At 36.6% G+C, this 15030-nt stretch overlaps 3 protein-coding genes across 7 annotated transcripts; 1 reads left to right on the forward strand and 2 right to left on the reverse strand.

Annotated features, from left to right (window-relative positions):
• Nucleotides 1-216: 216 nt before the first annotated feature.
• LOC9323833 (protein ROOT PRIMORDIUM DEFECTIVE 1) lies at nt 217-4842 on the reverse strand. Of its 3 annotated transcripts, none has more exons than XM_021010147.1 (3): nt 3544-4842; nt 2834-2964; nt 217-448 (listed from the first exon to the last, which is right to left on the reverse strand). In XM_021010147.1, exons 1-3 carry the CDS (start codon nt 4634-4636, stop codon nt 446-448), a joined length of 1227 nt encoding a protein of 408 aa, XP_020865806.1. In that variant the 5' UTR covers nt 4637-4842; the 3' UTR covers nt 217-445. The 3 variants fall into 3 exon arrangements, with proteins under 3 accessions (XP_020865806.1, XP_002889232.2, XP_020865805.1); XM_002889186.2 differs by having other exon boundaries at nt 3140-4842; XM_021010146.1 differs by having other exon boundaries at nt 2834-4842.
• A 2390-nt stretch (nt 4843-7232) lies between these two features.
• LOC9325297 (auxin-responsive protein SAUR40) lies at nt 7233-7846 on the forward strand. The gene has a single exon (XM_021010241.1). It carries the CDS (start codon nt 7321-7323, stop codon nt 7717-7719), a length of 399 nt encoding a protein of 132 aa, XP_020865900.1. The 5' UTR covers nt 7233-7320; the 3' UTR covers nt 7720-7846.
• Nucleotides 7847-8624: 778 nt separating this feature from the next.
• LOC9323834 (nucleolar complex protein 3 homolog) lies at nt 8625-13964 on the reverse strand. 3 transcript variants are annotated; one of them, XM_021035211.1, is made up of 14 exons: nt 13402-13964; nt 12895-13075; nt 12573-12733; nt 12273-12466; nt 11806-12014; nt 11588-11690; nt 11340-11503; nt 11036-11174; nt 10629-10802; nt 10323-10459; nt 9749-10078; nt 9528-9667; nt 9340-9437; nt 8633-9260 (listed from the first exon to the last, which is right to left on the reverse strand). In XM_021035211.1, the coding sequence occupies exons 2-14, from the start codon at nt 13056-13058 to the stop codon at nt 8793-8795; spliced, it is 2481 nt and encodes an 826-aa protein (XP_020890870.1). In that variant the 5' UTR covers nt 13059-13075; nt 13402-13964; the 3' UTR covers nt 8633-8792. The 3 variants fall into 3 exon arrangements, with proteins under 3 accessions (XP_020890871.1, XP_002889234.1, XP_020890870.1); XM_021035212.1 differs by lacking the exon at nt 13402-13964 and having other exon boundaries at nt 8625-9260; nt 11340-11491; nt 12895-13108; XM_002889188.2 differs by lacking the exon at nt 13402-13964 and having other exon boundaries at nt 8625-9260; nt 12895-13108.
• Between the last annotated feature and the right edge of the window lie 1066 nt (nt 13965-15030).

The raw sequence follows: 15030 nt of genomic DNA on the forward strand, positions 1-15030 counted from the left end.
AAGTGAGTATTAACCCCAAACGAATCCTTTAAGCAACTGACTTTTTTGTTTGTTTGAAAAAAAAAAGTTTATTTTAGTGGTGAATATTGAAAAGTCTAGATTAGTAGACATCAATTGTTGCCAACGATTTATATAATTATATAGATCACTAAATTTAACATCTCGTTTCGAAGATAAATTCTAAGAGCTTATTTTTCTGTAAAAACATATTATTGGTTCATTAAATTACAAATTTTAGAAGGGTTAATGATGATACAGAATTTGGCAAAGACAATCACAAAGGGATAAATTTAAAACGATACAAAAAAAAGCACTAAGAGCATTTTGTTTTCCTTTTACATGGGAATATCAGTGACCTACCAATGCCAAAGCAAAACTCTATTTCTCTTGGGGTTTTTTTTCCCTCTTTTAGACTGAGTGGATTTGGTGTGAAGTCTTCTGAAAATCACTGCAGAAAAAGCCACAAAAGACATTTGTTTATTTCTCATCATTAGTACCATCCAATTCAAAAGATGAATAATTTAAAGAGAACTATATAAAGAAAATATATGTAATGTTAACAATCAGTCATATCCCACTGAGCCACAACACTGCAAAGCTCATGTGAATTTGATTTAGACCTCAAAAGAGTTTCCCTTTCTTTATTTTCTCTCACAAGTCACAACAATATGAATCATTATGATCACAATGGACCTGCACAGATGTTTCTCTAATTGGTTTTTATGCAGAATTGATGTCAGATTCTATGATATTATTATGTCATAAAATAACTTGGAACTTGATTTGATGATTCAAGAAGAGTGGTAATGTGGTTATAGACCCATCTGAATACCTATAGAATATGGCTATATGATTGCTCTCCCTCTCTTTCCTTTTCACTCTGATATCCCCACAACTATCAACTGTTCATGGATACCTTTTTTTCTCTCTTGAACAGAGAAAAGTGTATAAGAAAGGTGTTTGCAATAGTTCCTTCTTGTCTATATTAGGCACCCATACATATCCCAAAGTTTTAAGAGAAATCAAATTTTAAAAGAAGAGAAAGAAAGCCAACTACCCAAATCATTTATGTAGTTTGGTTGGGGTTAGTGGGCAGATATCATATCCAAGATGGAATATGTTTGCATAAAGTATCTGTTATAGATAGATACACATATGATAGTTTAATGTTAATGTATATGAAAGTACTCTTTTTTCATGTGGATAGTTATTAGGGTAATCAGATTGGACTATATGTCAATGGAATAAAAAGATATTTTGTTGGGAAAAGGTAACTAAAGTGCTGATGTGGGTATCAAGAAACAACAATAAAAAAAGATTTGGGTATCAAAAGAAAAGAAAAGAGAAATGGGGAGAAATCAAAAGTTTTGTACAATGTCTATGATTTACTTTTTGAAAATAGCAATGTCTAACAGTTAAAAAAGAACAGACATGCGTGAGGAGTTTCAGGCTGAAGATGGCATCTTTATTCTTTTAATCAACACCACCAAGTAATGACCACAAAAGCAATATTTATTATAACATAATCATGGAATTAGTTATGGACAACTAGATCAATTAAGGAAGATGCAATAAGGTGAGATCTAATACTATACAGAGAAAGCAGTACAAATACTTGTGGAAAATGTACTTGATTATTTATTGACAACTGAATTAGATTGGGGTTTTGGAATTGCTGAAAACGATTTTTCAAAAGAAAAAGTAGAGAGGAGAGAGAGAGGTTTCAGATTGGACCAAACAACGAAGGAAAATAATATTGGGGGATTGCATGATGTGTTCTTCTGTCCAAAACAGTACACATATAATTCACAGAAAAATGGTTGGGACTGTAGGACCACTGTACAATAATGGACCATAGAATTTTGTCCCAGGGAAATCAAAAACCTCCATACATGAAAATGATACCCCTAAAGTTTTGATCTTTTATGTGTCAACTTGTTTATTTTGCATCAGCATCCAAAAAAGTATCTAAATGGGGCTCCCTTTGGTTTTAAAAAGAAAGCCAATGTCTTTGTCTGTGTACAGACAAGTTTCCCAGATCAATCAATAGAAACTGTGTCTTTCAATATTTAGATGAAGAAAATTCAAATATCAGAGTGTGGTTATAAGTCTTTGTCAGTAGTTTTCTTAATGCAACATCAGCGTATCGATTTGAATTCGTGGTTTATATGCCGTGATGTTACCGGATGATCCTCACGTTTTGGTATGTGATTTGGCTTTATAAAGGTAGAAAAGGAAGAGAGAACAAAACAATTCAAAGATGGGTGTTTAATTGATCTTGATGCTTCAATCAGCTTCAAGATCTTGTCTTTATGCTTTGAATTGTGTACCCTTCATTTGGATGAGATGCCAAATGACAAGGACAGGAATCCATTTACTTGTTAAAGTTTATAAGAAAGCGAAAATAAAAGAATCTGACTTTGGATTTTGTTTTGTGCCAATAAGCGTTTTTTATGGATTTCAAATTGATAGGTTTCGACTATATATAGGTTAGTTAACATGTTCAAACAAGACACGGAACCTTACTAAGAACAAAAACAGACAACTAACTACGCAGTTTATCACGAGAAACCAAATGCTTACTAGTCGTTTATCCAACAAAGCAAAGCAAAAATTGATGTATCAGCAGCCTATTACCATCCAACGCCATGAAAAAGAGAGTTTTGTTGTTTATCTCCAAAAACCAATTTAAAAATGGTGGCATACAATGTAGAAACAAAAACGGGGCCAGCAGAAAACAACGAGACAGGACTTGGTTGTTATAATGCACTTGTGTATTTTACCATAAATCTGTCAAAAGAAAAATAAAGAGGCTAATAATGAAAACACTGACCTTTTGTTTTTGAACATGAATGCGACTCAGGTCTAAAATTGGGGATTGTGGAGTGCGACTTAATTGTTTTTCCCTTTGGCTCTTTTCCCATGATGCCTTCACAAGCCACATGAGTTCTGGACCCCCTTTCCCTGCATTCAAATAAATGTTCCGTCGTGTGTAAACACGAAGAAGATTCCGTTATCGTTTTCTCCAGAAAACAATCAAGAGAGTCGTGTACATAGAGATAAAAACAAGTGTATTATAATACTAACTGCATCCACAACCTCCACATGGACGAGATAGTTCAAATCACATTCACAGTACCTAGTCAATAAGCCAGTCACATCTCCCTTGGGTACCATATCAGACGCTGTGACACGTTCTGGCTTTCAGAAAGTTAGCATCCTCAATCACCACATACTATTTACACTTCTGTTTGTTGGTGGAAACTTTAATATCTTAACAAGTACGTTTCTTTTCTTCACATGAGAAGACACTGACGGTAAGAAGATATGATACAGTGAAATGCTTATCAGGTTCAGGGTCCTAAAAACTTAATCTTATTTGCTTGATATAAGATTAGGAGAAAACACTTGAAGACTGCATTTCATTAGATAGATTGACTTCTTTCCGACCACAGAGTGCAACAAATCTATCATGGAACAATAACAATGGGCATTTCTCGATCAAATTAGAACCAGCATAAGCATCTTTGAGAAATACCGTACCCCTTGCTCCTTTGTTAGTAATGTAGAAGATCCCTTGATGCTTTATCAAGCAAAGTATTAGCCTTGACGGAAGCAGATACTCAGAGTGGAATGCATCCAACTGAGCGCATGTCACTCTCTTCTCCATTGTTAAACTGAGCAGTTCATGAAGCACAGCTACAACTCGTTTCCTAGCTTTAGGATCTGCAGCATCAAATCTTCTTGCATTAAGATAAGGAGATGGAAATTCCATTTTCTGCCACTTCTCAAATTCCTCTAAATAACTTGCGTTAGGCCTAAAACCAGGAGGAAAAGAAACCTTAAACGCATTTCGTCCCAAGAAATTGCCATCCTTTGTTATCCTGACCCTCTTTCTGTCCCCAACTGACTCGGGGACTCCTTCACGGGATAACCTATCCTCTCGTGCCGTGGTTGCCAGAGAAGAATCCCAATTCTCTAAGACAAGATTAACTTTTCCATTGATAACCTTTAAAGAGAAAAATTCAGGGTACTTAGGGATCAATGTACTCTTAAAATCTTGAGGCAAACCCATTGCAGATTGGATGAACTCAACCTTCTCCAAAGGCACTCGACAATCAACAGACATCATCAATAACTTCCTAAGATTATTAACCAGAATAGGTTCCATTGACTCTGTAGCTTCACCTTCCTCAGCTGCAATCTTATTAGCTTTCTCAGTCAGCATAACAAAAGGAGGTTCCTTGTTTCCACCTCCAACATAAAATATCGAAGGGTATTTCTCAATGGCAGCCATTAAGTTCCACTTGTGAACAAACCCAACATGCTTCTCAAGATCCCTAAGAAGAAGGCTTCCATGTTTCTGCGCCTGAATAATAGATTTCAACTGGAGTATCAGAGCTGGTTTCTTGTTCAAGTCTATCGCTTTATCAAGCTCATGAACTCTGTGATATACTTTCTGCTTGGGTCTCCATCCTCCTCCACCAGACTTGTGTCGCACCTGAACAACCGTCCATTGCGATCTACTTCCAGGAAACAAGAAGAAATTTTCAGTTTCTCGAAGCATATCGATTCTCAAAATTTGGATCAGACCGGAAGAGATGGAACATCTTCTGTATAATAACGGTTTAGACATTCTATCAAACACCTTGTGTGCACAATCCTCGCCAAACAAAATGAATTACAAATCTTCTCTGAGAAAGACTAGACGAGAAAACAATAACAGTTTCTCCGAGTCCGAAGAAGAGTGCATAACCGCATGGATAAGCTCACACTAACCCGTTAATTTGGGATCCAATTCGGGATTTTCCTTGTTGCTTCCCCAATATCTTCCTAGAAAATATACATACATTGATACATACTCTCTCAGGACTTTGAGGTTCGCGGTCATTCTATTCAGAACCAAAATCTCTTTTATGGGCTTCCAAATATTTATATTCAGGCCCAATAAGTCGACCCATTTATCTAATACTCTAGATAGTTTTTCTACTCGTCAATTGAAGCTCATGTGTATACTACAAAAAAATCAAATCACAAGTTCACATTATTCGTACACAAAGGTAAATATTGTCTTGAGCTTAGAAGATAGAAACACACATGAACAATTCACAGGTAACAAGCTTAGCTTAGTTTCGGATCCAAGAGCCATTGCATCTCTTTGAGTCCAACTTTTGTCGTTTTAGCTCATGTTCTTGGTGACAAGTCCTACGAAAGACAGGTAAAGATCTCTGTTCTCTGTTCCGAATATCTCAGAGTTGTATATGTGGGAGACATTGCACCTGAAGTTTTCTTGGGCGGTCCTGCACTGAAACTACTTCGAGGAGAGATTATATCCGGTGTTCTAGTTGGCCTAATCCAGGGAGAAACAGAAAATCTTGGTCCTGTGTATGTACTTTGAAGCTGCTAAGTAAAATATCAGCATAAGTCATATGTATTCATTCATATACTTGTCTAGTTGTGAAATAGAGGTAATAAATAATCCAGTGTTACCTTGGTCAAGTGGATGAGTCAAGTCTGAAGATTTACTGTAAGAATGTTGGAAGCAGTGCACATTTTTCCTTTGGTCTGCTTTGAGGTAACAGAGCGAGATATTGACTATCAAACAAGGCAACTCATGTGTGCGATTTAAGAGTTTCATTAGCATCTTAATACTGATACAGTACCTTTGTCTGGATACGAATCAGGAACTGACTGGTCACATGTCCTGATATCAACAGGTTCTGTTTGCTGCAGAAACAAACGTAGTAGAGGCGATTACAGAAGAAGAAAAATCTGCCATGAGAAAAGCTGCTAAAACTAAATTATCTTACCTGATCATTTTCATTACTAAAGGATTGAATCAATTTCCTCTTGAAGGTCTCCAACTGAAATAAAAAAAATATATAAAGATTAGTTGTTTCTTCCCCAGAGTGTATGCCTAGAACATTACTTACACAAGCAAACACAAAGAATCATAAAACCAACAATATAAAAGAGCTTAACCTTAGCCATTTCACGATTCAAATCCGTTACAGTTGTTGCCAGTGAATCACGTTCCTTTGTCAGATTCATCTTCACCGGAAAATAAAGATGGTATATTAGTAATCAAAGCCATAAAATGACATAGAAACCTGTGATTCTTGAGAATATGTTCATTCACAACTATGGAGATGATCATAGATCTTAAAATGCATACTAAGCTAAGTAAAGATTATCAAGCAGCTCAAATTTAGTGATTAAAATCCGACACACTTAACCAATTCATAAGTAAACGGAAACGAAACAGAGAATCAACGGAGGACGGGCAGAGAAAAAGAGATAATAGAAAATTTCCTCACATTATCATGGCGGATGATCTTCAACCTTGAATCGGCTTCTCGGAAATCTCTCTCGAAACGAGACGCCTTACCCTTGAGCTCGTGGATACCCATTTCCATCTCCTGGAGTTTCTGCCTTAATCCGACCACCTCTGCCTCCAAATTCAGGCGATCGCCACGGACGTGTTCTTCGCGAGATCCAGCTGCTCGAAAGGATCTGTCGGAATTAGCGATAGAATCTCATCAGGAAGCTCGATATCCGATCGGCCTCCTCTGACTACTCCGGAAAGTCTCGACATTCCTTAAGCTCTGTTTTTTTTTTCTCCCATGTTTAAAATCTCTTTAGATACTTTTTTCCCTCCAAAAAAAAGTCATATATGAACATTAATTTTGTGTTTATTTACTACGAAATTTCCCGAAATACAGAAAAAAAAAATACGATAAAAAACCATCTATCAGTATTTTGTTTTGTTAATTTATACTCTTTTTTAATTATCAAATCGATAAAATAAACTAAAAATTGCATATTTATGGTAAAAAAAATAGATTAATAAACGCAACGCTGTTTTTTATCCATTCCGTCGGTTTTACTATGTATATGTCATCATATAAAAAAAAAAGCCGAAATGGTATAAAATTAATTTATACAGCAAAAGTTTTTTTGTGTTTTTGGCAATCTACATTTCTTAAAGTTGTTAACAATTACTCTTCTATTTGTATTTTGACTATTGTAAGTGAAGAAAGTTTGGAAAATCAGCAGCATTTTAGAGAGTTTCTCATATTGCATAATCAAAATTAGGTAGTTCTTTCAATTGTTAAAATTGACCATGACTCATTATGCTAACACATATATGTATGAAATAAATTAAATACCATTTGTGTCATCTCAAAATAAAATAATACTTAATATACACATTTCCGATAAGCTTAATGTGAGTCCACCTCTCTCACATATATAATAAACGAATATATATCGCATATTTCTGTCTCTCTTTCTCTAGAATCTTTGAAACTAGAACCAAAGATGAAGCCTCTGATTCGACGTCTCTCACGAATCGCAGACTCATCTTCCTGCAACCGAAATCGCAGCAGCAGTATCCATCATCCGACGTCGGCGTCCTCTTCCGTTTTCTTGGTCAAGAGAGCAACCGTGGCGTCGAGTGTTCCCTCCGGCCACGTCCCCGTCAACGTCGGCGAAGAGATGGAGAGGTTCGTGGTGAGTGCAGAGCTGCTGAATCATCCTGTTTTCGTTGGATTGCTGAATCGATCAGCTCAAGAATACGGATATGCTCAGAGAGGAGTTCTTCATATTCCTTGTAACGTATTCGTGTTCGAGCAAATTGTGGAGTCTCTCCGTTCTGGAATCGCTGATACATCAGAGCTCATTGCGTCGTTATCTGGTGAAGATGTATCCACAGAGTAGAAGATGCATGATTCTGTTTTTTTTTTTTTCGAGTTTCGTTGACAAACAGCAATTGTTCTTCGGTCTTCTCCTTTTTTATTTGACTGATCGGAGAAATTTTCTTTATGATTGATAATATGAAAATTGTTTTTTTCGATTTTATCTCCAAATTATCAATTTAATTAATAATGTGAAATAAAATTGAAGTGACAAAAATGCAAGTTATTTCACGTACCGTACTACGGATATCATCATAGACTATATAATAATAATTATTATTATTTTAAAGTTTGAAGTCAATGAATTAACTGATAAAGTTGTTGATTATATATCCATGATATCGTCCCAACACCTAACATTTAATTGATTAAAAAGTTCAGATATATGATGCGATGTGAGTCTTGCGTGGATAATCCACTATGAAAAGACGTAAATCCACTACGAAGATTACTTATATTTTTTAATTGAAGAAATGATAATTCGAAAAGCTTATATATTATAAAGTAGCAAATATCTTGTAATAACGACGATTGATTGACTATATGTGTATTAAAATAGTGTCTGGAACAAAAGGTCTCAACATGGCCGTATCTTCCATGTACCGTCGTCGTTGTACGGCTGGACTTTTTTTTTTGTGGGGAACAATTTGCTGTTTACAGCTTACAACATATATTAGCTGAGAATGATCTCCATTTCTATTTTTTTAAACAAAGTAAACGGTTTGTGGCCAACAGTGAGTGGATTAGAGGATGATCTTGCGTATCTTTTAACTCTGCAGGCACATGTATCACTAAGTTGTTTTGTATAAATGATCGATTTTATACGACGATGTTGGTACTACTTTCTAAGAAATCAATTCAAATAAACAATCCTGAAAATATACGAGAACATCATCACATAGACACAATTATTTTTGTTATCCAAGCTTTCAGGATTACCAAGGTCGATGTGAATAAAAATACTTTTCTTGTTGACAAAAAATGTCACTCTTACCAAAACTGTATTCAAAATTTAGAATGAACAACTTTAACTGATGCGTATTAAGTTACGCAATGCATAAAACCTTTTGAAGGGAGAAGAAGACAAAAAGCCTTTCAAATTTTCTTTTTGGATTTAGGGTTCTTAAGTTTCTTCTTCACAACGTTAATCTGTTTCTTCATTGGTTTTTTCTTCTCAGACTGTAACTCCATTCTCACTCTCTTGTCTTCTTTTATATCTCGAAGAATAGTAAAGTTCTCTTTCAATTTCTTGCTGAGCTTAACCATGTCGATTTCCGGAACATTCTTTGCTTCTTCAGGCAAACTCTCTCGTTTCCGTTTGTTCAGTTTCCGAGACTCGTTCTTAAGCTCAAACGATTCCTTTACAAGAGAGAAATCTGCAAATGCCTGTTGTGGAGTCACTGCAGACAGAAATGTTTGGCTTTGAGAAGTGTTCATGTTGGAGACTGTTGTGGCCATTGTTGAGATCGCAGGATGATAATGTTTGCTCAAGAGACTGAGTTCCCAAAGCACTGTTGCTAAGGCCCCGCTTAGGTTAGGATCTGTTGCATACGGCTGATATTTCTGCAATCGAGATTTCGCTAAGCAACAAATTTTATCCCAAAGTTAAATCTGTATAAGAGGGTAAATATTTGTGACTTACTGCAATTGAACCGGAAACAGAGCCGCCTCCAGCATCGTTCTCTAGAAGGTTTCTGCATTTCACGTTCTTCTGAAGCAGCGTTTTCAAAGTGACTAGCGCTATAAAAGAAAGACAATTCAAGACTAAGAGACAGATTTGAGATAAGGGACATGTGATGTGTAATTCAAAGTGTTTGTAAAGTTTATTACCAGACATAGATTCGGCACATCCAAAGCATAACGCGAATGTGGCTAAACGTTTTACAAATGCGGCTGCTTTTTGCATGTCTTGATGTCTGTCGTCGCACAACATTATCTTCAGAGACTCAGCCAAGACTACACCTGAATCTCTGTATCACATCACAAAGTGTTTTAGACTAAACTAGAGTTAACTTATGTCGCGGTTAAAAGAGGAAAAAGTTATAACAAACCTTCCAGGGCGGTACTCAAGAATGAGGTTGTAAAGTTGGACAAAGAAGTCTTGCAAGTCAACATTCAAGGCATTTAAGTTGCTCCTCATGACTTTGAAGGCGACAAGACAACACCTAAGGCGTTCAGATACTGTCAAGAGTTTTGAGTTTTTCTGCTTTGTGTTGTTGGAGACGCTACTGCTAGACGCAAGCTTCTTTAGATAGTTCATTAGATCTCCGATGTAGTCCAAGTCCAGTTGTTGGGTGAATTTTGCCAACCCATCCAAGCATGGAGCAAGCAAAGGGTGTGATCCAAAGGCACCCGGATTTGAAGTTGGATTTTCTTCTGTTCTGAAATAAGTGAAAGTGACGTTGTGAAAAAGAACTAAAAATGACTCAGACATATGACCAGTTAAATAGTTATCTTTGACTGTAAAGCCAACGAGAATTCACACCAAGAATTTTACTGGAACCGATTTTGCAGACAGGGAATTCTATCTTTTGAGATTTGATAAGAACAAAAGCATTATTTAATTCCTATTCACAACAATTGAACACACAAAATTAAATTAGCTTTTAAAATCTATAAATATACCTTTCGCCAATTGTATACATTGTGTTTCTCAGGATACGGAAATAGGTCTCAAAAACAGCAGAAAGTGTCTCTGTCTGCATCTTTCGCCGCTCCTTAGCATCCGGTTCATAGGTAACTCCTCTGTAATCAGCAGAAACCTAAGAACAAAGTCATCAAGAAATATCAATTTATAGCAAACCAATAGTAGAACAGAAACCAATTTTAGATGTTATGGTCATATAAATGGTTGTCCATGCAAGATAAAACAAGATTAAAACATTAACTTTCCCACCAACATATATATGGCACAGAAGGAAAGTAAATTACCTCATCTCTGATCTTAGACATCATTTCTTGCTTTGATTTCTTCCTCTCATTTTCCTGCACTTGATTTTGCTCCTCCTGGGCTTTTCTTTTATTATTTTTCTTATATTTCTTGTTATGTTCATCCTCTTTGTCACGCTTTCCGATATCCTCGTCAAAGCGAATGGACATGAACACCTAAGGACCATTAGATTAATGGAAGCAAGGGTAAATGACAACAATCACAGAGATAAGAAATATAACCAGACTGCTACCGAGTTATTAAGCGGCTTGTATTAGTCTTACAAAATGTTTTCCATTGATAATGTCGTGATTTAGTTTTCCAATCAGGAGCAGTTCTAACACCTTTACTCAAGGATTGGTGCATAAATGTGTGGTTTTCAGAATGCTAAGATAATACCAATTAATACCTCGATAGCATTAGGATGAAGTTGGCAGTTGTGAGCTTTGACATGATCAGCAATCAAGCGTACAGCTTGCACAGTCAGCTCACCACCATGTTTCCCTTCATTTGAGAAAAGAGACCTGATAGTAGAGCAACAGAGTCTCCTGCATACACAAACAGGTGCAAGAAATGAGTTAGATAGGAACGAAAAGGATGCAATTGCAGTAAAATGACATGAGTATGACACAAGAGATATTAACAATTCTACTATGGGTTAGATTCCATGGTATATCATATTCGTGACTCTGAAAAAGGGTTAAAACCAGGACCTTACGACTTCATCTGGGGAGCTGATATTTCTGACAACAGCAATTAACAGGTTATCACGGTAGTTGAAGTGAGGAACTGCTTCCAGCAATGTACAAAGGCACCGATTGGCAATTTGGTTATATACTGACTTCGTTTCAAATATAATCAACTTCTGCAGATATGACTGTCAAGGACATCAGAAGCAAAGGAAAACGTATTACAATTATACACAGAGAAATCAAGAATCAAATATAATTGACATGCACACCTTGTACGCTTTTAATAGAGTAGACTCATAGAACCGGGTTTTCTTCACTTCCTTTGAGATCTTCATCTCAAGCTCCTTTTCTGTAGGAAGTCTAATCCGATAGCTGGCACCACAAAAAAAATAAGAAGGGCTAATTACCAACACCATCGAAGGGGATGAAGAGAATGATTAGCAAATAAAATGAGGAATAAAGGTACATAGAAGATTAATAAAATTACCCAGGAATAATATCTTTGAATACGGCCAACAGAGATAACAAGCCAAGTTTCACAATCTTCGTATTCTCATCCTTGCAGATATCTAACATTTCCTTTAAAGATTTTATGTTTGCCTCAGGATCAGAAAGTAGTAGCATCCCCAATTCCGCGAGTTTATTTTTCTTATTTTCAAATGTCTCTGCAGCAGATAGTTCTTCTTTCACTTCAGCCTGATGGAGAAAGAAAATCATTCACACGTTAAAAAAAAACATGATGAATGAATATGGAAAACACTAAAACGCTCCAAATTACAAAATATCCAATTTTCAGAATGATTAACAACAAAGAAGTTATTACACGATCAAGATGCAGAAAGCTATCAACTATGGTGCTCAATGAAAAATCATGTCAAAGAATGAACATTGAAATGTTTAGCTACTTATATAATGAAAAAAAAAAAAACAGAGAAACTCAAAAAAAGGCGTTACCAGAACTGCGGCTTGGGGCGTTTCTTCCTCTTGTAAAATCTCATTAGGAAAATCCTTGTCATGTTTCTTTGCCTCCCTTTTACTCTTTTTAGCTTTTTCTCTCCTTTGAGATTTGTTCAATAAATTTTCATCATCAAGAACATCCTTCTCTGCTTCATCTGTGTCGGCTTCAGCTAGTTTTGACTTCTTTGACTCTGAACCATACCAATGCAGCAGCCACAAAACAGGAAAACCTCCAATTAGAATGCTACTAAAATGGAGCCACTAAACAGAAAACAAAAGAGTCTTCTCGTTTCTTACCTGTTCGATAGTGGAGTTTTCCATCTAAAGTCTTGACAGGGAGCACATCAACAGGATCCACTAGAATCTCGCCATTCCCTTTCTCTTCCTGGAGTGTCTTCTTCTTTGATCTTTCTTCTTCATACTTATCCTCCACTGTCTTTACTCTACCACCGCATTGCCTAGCAACAGCGTAACAAGATATTATCAATACAGAGATTCGAATCAAAAATGAGGATGCAAATTCCAGGTAACGATTCGGATATAGCAAATATTGAACAAAATCAACCCTAATACTAAAAATCACCAAATTTAAACAATGTATTGAGAGACTTATACGAACTTATTGATAGCGGCGGTATCAAGTCGAGAGACGAATCGGGCGTATTCAGTGTTCTCTTCGACGTACTTCAAATCCTCGTCGGAAAACTCAATATCCTCGTCGGGTACATCCGGCGGAAGCTGCGGTGGAGGTATGACCTTCTGTTTACGCCTACTTTTGCCCATTATCACCACCACTGATTCTGAAGCAGTAATGGAATTGAATTAGGGTTTTTGTGAATATGATGAAAATACTTAAAAATAATAATAGTATTAAAAGAAAAATAAACACCCTCCTCAACATGGGCTAGGCCCATTTATGGATACGGCTACGTTTAAAATTGGGCCAAAAAAGAGTCTCTATGGATTAATTTGGACAAATATTACAGTACGTACGAAATATAATCACATGATTACATGAACCTATGTAAGATGGGAGCTCCTGACTTATGGGCTTGGCTTCCGACCAATGATGGCATATATAGTGCAAAGTCTGGTTATTTTGAGGCTTATAACGATGCCAAAATACCTGAAGAAGCTCCAGATCTTTGCACAAATGAGACTTTCAATTGGAAAGCTAATATCTGGTCACTCAAAACTTCACCAAAGACAAAGCTCCTTCTATGGAAAGCGGCCCAAAATGCCCTCCCTGTTGGTCAGAATCTCCTCCACAGACAGGTAAATGACTCAGTGAAATGCCCTCATTGCCAGGCTGATGAATCTGTAGAGCACCTTTTCTTCTCCTGTCCTTTTGCAAAGAAGATTTGGTCTCTGGCTCCGATGAAAACACCACTAAATCTTGCGGGAACCCCTTCAATTCACGATGGTATCCTCCTTGCAAATAAGCTCATCTGCCTCCCTCCCACTGGTATCGGAGAAGGACCTTTGGCTCCATGGATATTCTGGACAATTTGGACTTCGAGGAATCAACTAATATTCAGTAAGAAGCAAATTACCGAAGAAGAAGCTTTGAATATTGCCTTGATAAGAGCCAAAGAGTGGCAAGCGGCTCAATCCACTCACCACCTACAAAAACCTGTCCGCCATCCCCCAATTGCTTGACCTGCTTCACTGATGCATCGTGGAAAGCAGATGGGAAGTCGGGATTAGGTTGGAAGTCGGGATTAGGTTGGATCTTTAAGGACCCGCAGGACCGCACTGTCGTGGAAGGCTCAGCCTCGTCTTCTTCCGTCGGTTCACCCTTGATCGCCGAAGCCATGGCAACTCTCGCCGCTGTTGGAGTTGCAGTGGAGTCGGATTTCAAAACCCTCTTCTTCGCTTCAGACTCGTTAATACTAGTCAAAGCTCTCAATCAGAAGATCCAACAGAAGGAACTTCATGGGATTCTACACGATATCCTCTATCTATCTTCAATTTTCAATGTCTGCTCCTTTAATTTTATCCCTAGATCCCTTAATCGGCGAGCAGATTTGCTGGCTAAGGAAGCTCTTCAACTTTCCGCTTGTAATGTTTTCTAGTTTCGATTAATGAGAATTAATCACTTTGCCCAAAAAAAAAAAAGATTACATGAACCTATGAAAATCACATTTTCACACGATATTGTTTTCCACCGTTTTTTTTTTTTGTTTAGGGGGGGTTTTCTCTAATATGCAACAAATATGCCAAAATCAATTAATGGAGAAGGCAAATAAGTTGACACGTGGAATTTAAATGTTTCGTGAAGGAAATGACCAAAGTTCATAAATGTAGCAGGAGCATTAATTACAATTTATTAGATGTCACGATCCCATTAATTGAATTCGTTTCTATTAGGATGTGTTTCTGAATTTCTCTTCTTCGCTTTTTTTTTTTTTCCTCATTTTCCTATCCATTCTCTGAAATCCACCTAACAAAAAAAAAATCGTACATGAAATTAGGATTAGTTTCCACTGAAGGGGAGACTTACATATTTAAAATATCTGTGTTCTATAATTATAGACGTAAACCTAATTTTGAAACTGTAGTGAACGTACGAAAAAATATACTCTAGATTTTTGTTATGGATAAAGACGAATATCAAACAATATAAACTTATATACGATACGTACCCCATCCGGAGTAATGTATGAATGCCACACAAATACAAAAATGTTAAATGCAAAACCTATATATACTACCTACGAAATATTATTATTTCTGGTCCCACCGTTAGTATAAA

This window comes from Arabidopsis lyrata, assembly GCF_000004255.2.
Source record: "Arabidopsis lyrata subsp. lyrata unplaced genomic scaffold ARALYscaffold_2, whole genome shotgun sequence".
Classification (NCBI taxonomy): domain Eukaryota; kingdom Viridiplantae; phylum Streptophyta; class Magnoliopsida; order Brassicales; family Brassicaceae; genus Arabidopsis; species Arabidopsis lyrata.

Coding starts and splice junctions, on each gene's coding strand:
- LOC9323833 (XM_002889186.2), bottom strand. CDS start 4,636: ATGTCTAAACCGTTATTATACAGAAGATGTTCCATCTCTTCCGGTCTG.
- LOC9323834 (XM_002889188.2), bottom strand. CDS start 13,058: ATGGGCAAAAGTAGGCGTAAACAGAAGGTCATACCTCCACCGCAGCTT. Junction 12,734..12,894: donor GATACCGCCGCTATCAATAA/GTTCGTATAAGT, acceptor CGCTGTTGCTAG/GCAATGCGGTGGTAGAGTAA. Junction 12,467..12,572: donor AAAACTCCACTATCGAACAG/GTAAGAAACGAG, acceptor GGTATGGTTCAG/AGTCAAAGAAGTCAAAACTA.
- LOC9325297 (XM_021010241.1), top strand. CDS start 7,321: ATGAAGCCTCTGATTCGACGTCTCTCACGAATCGCAGACTCATCTTCC.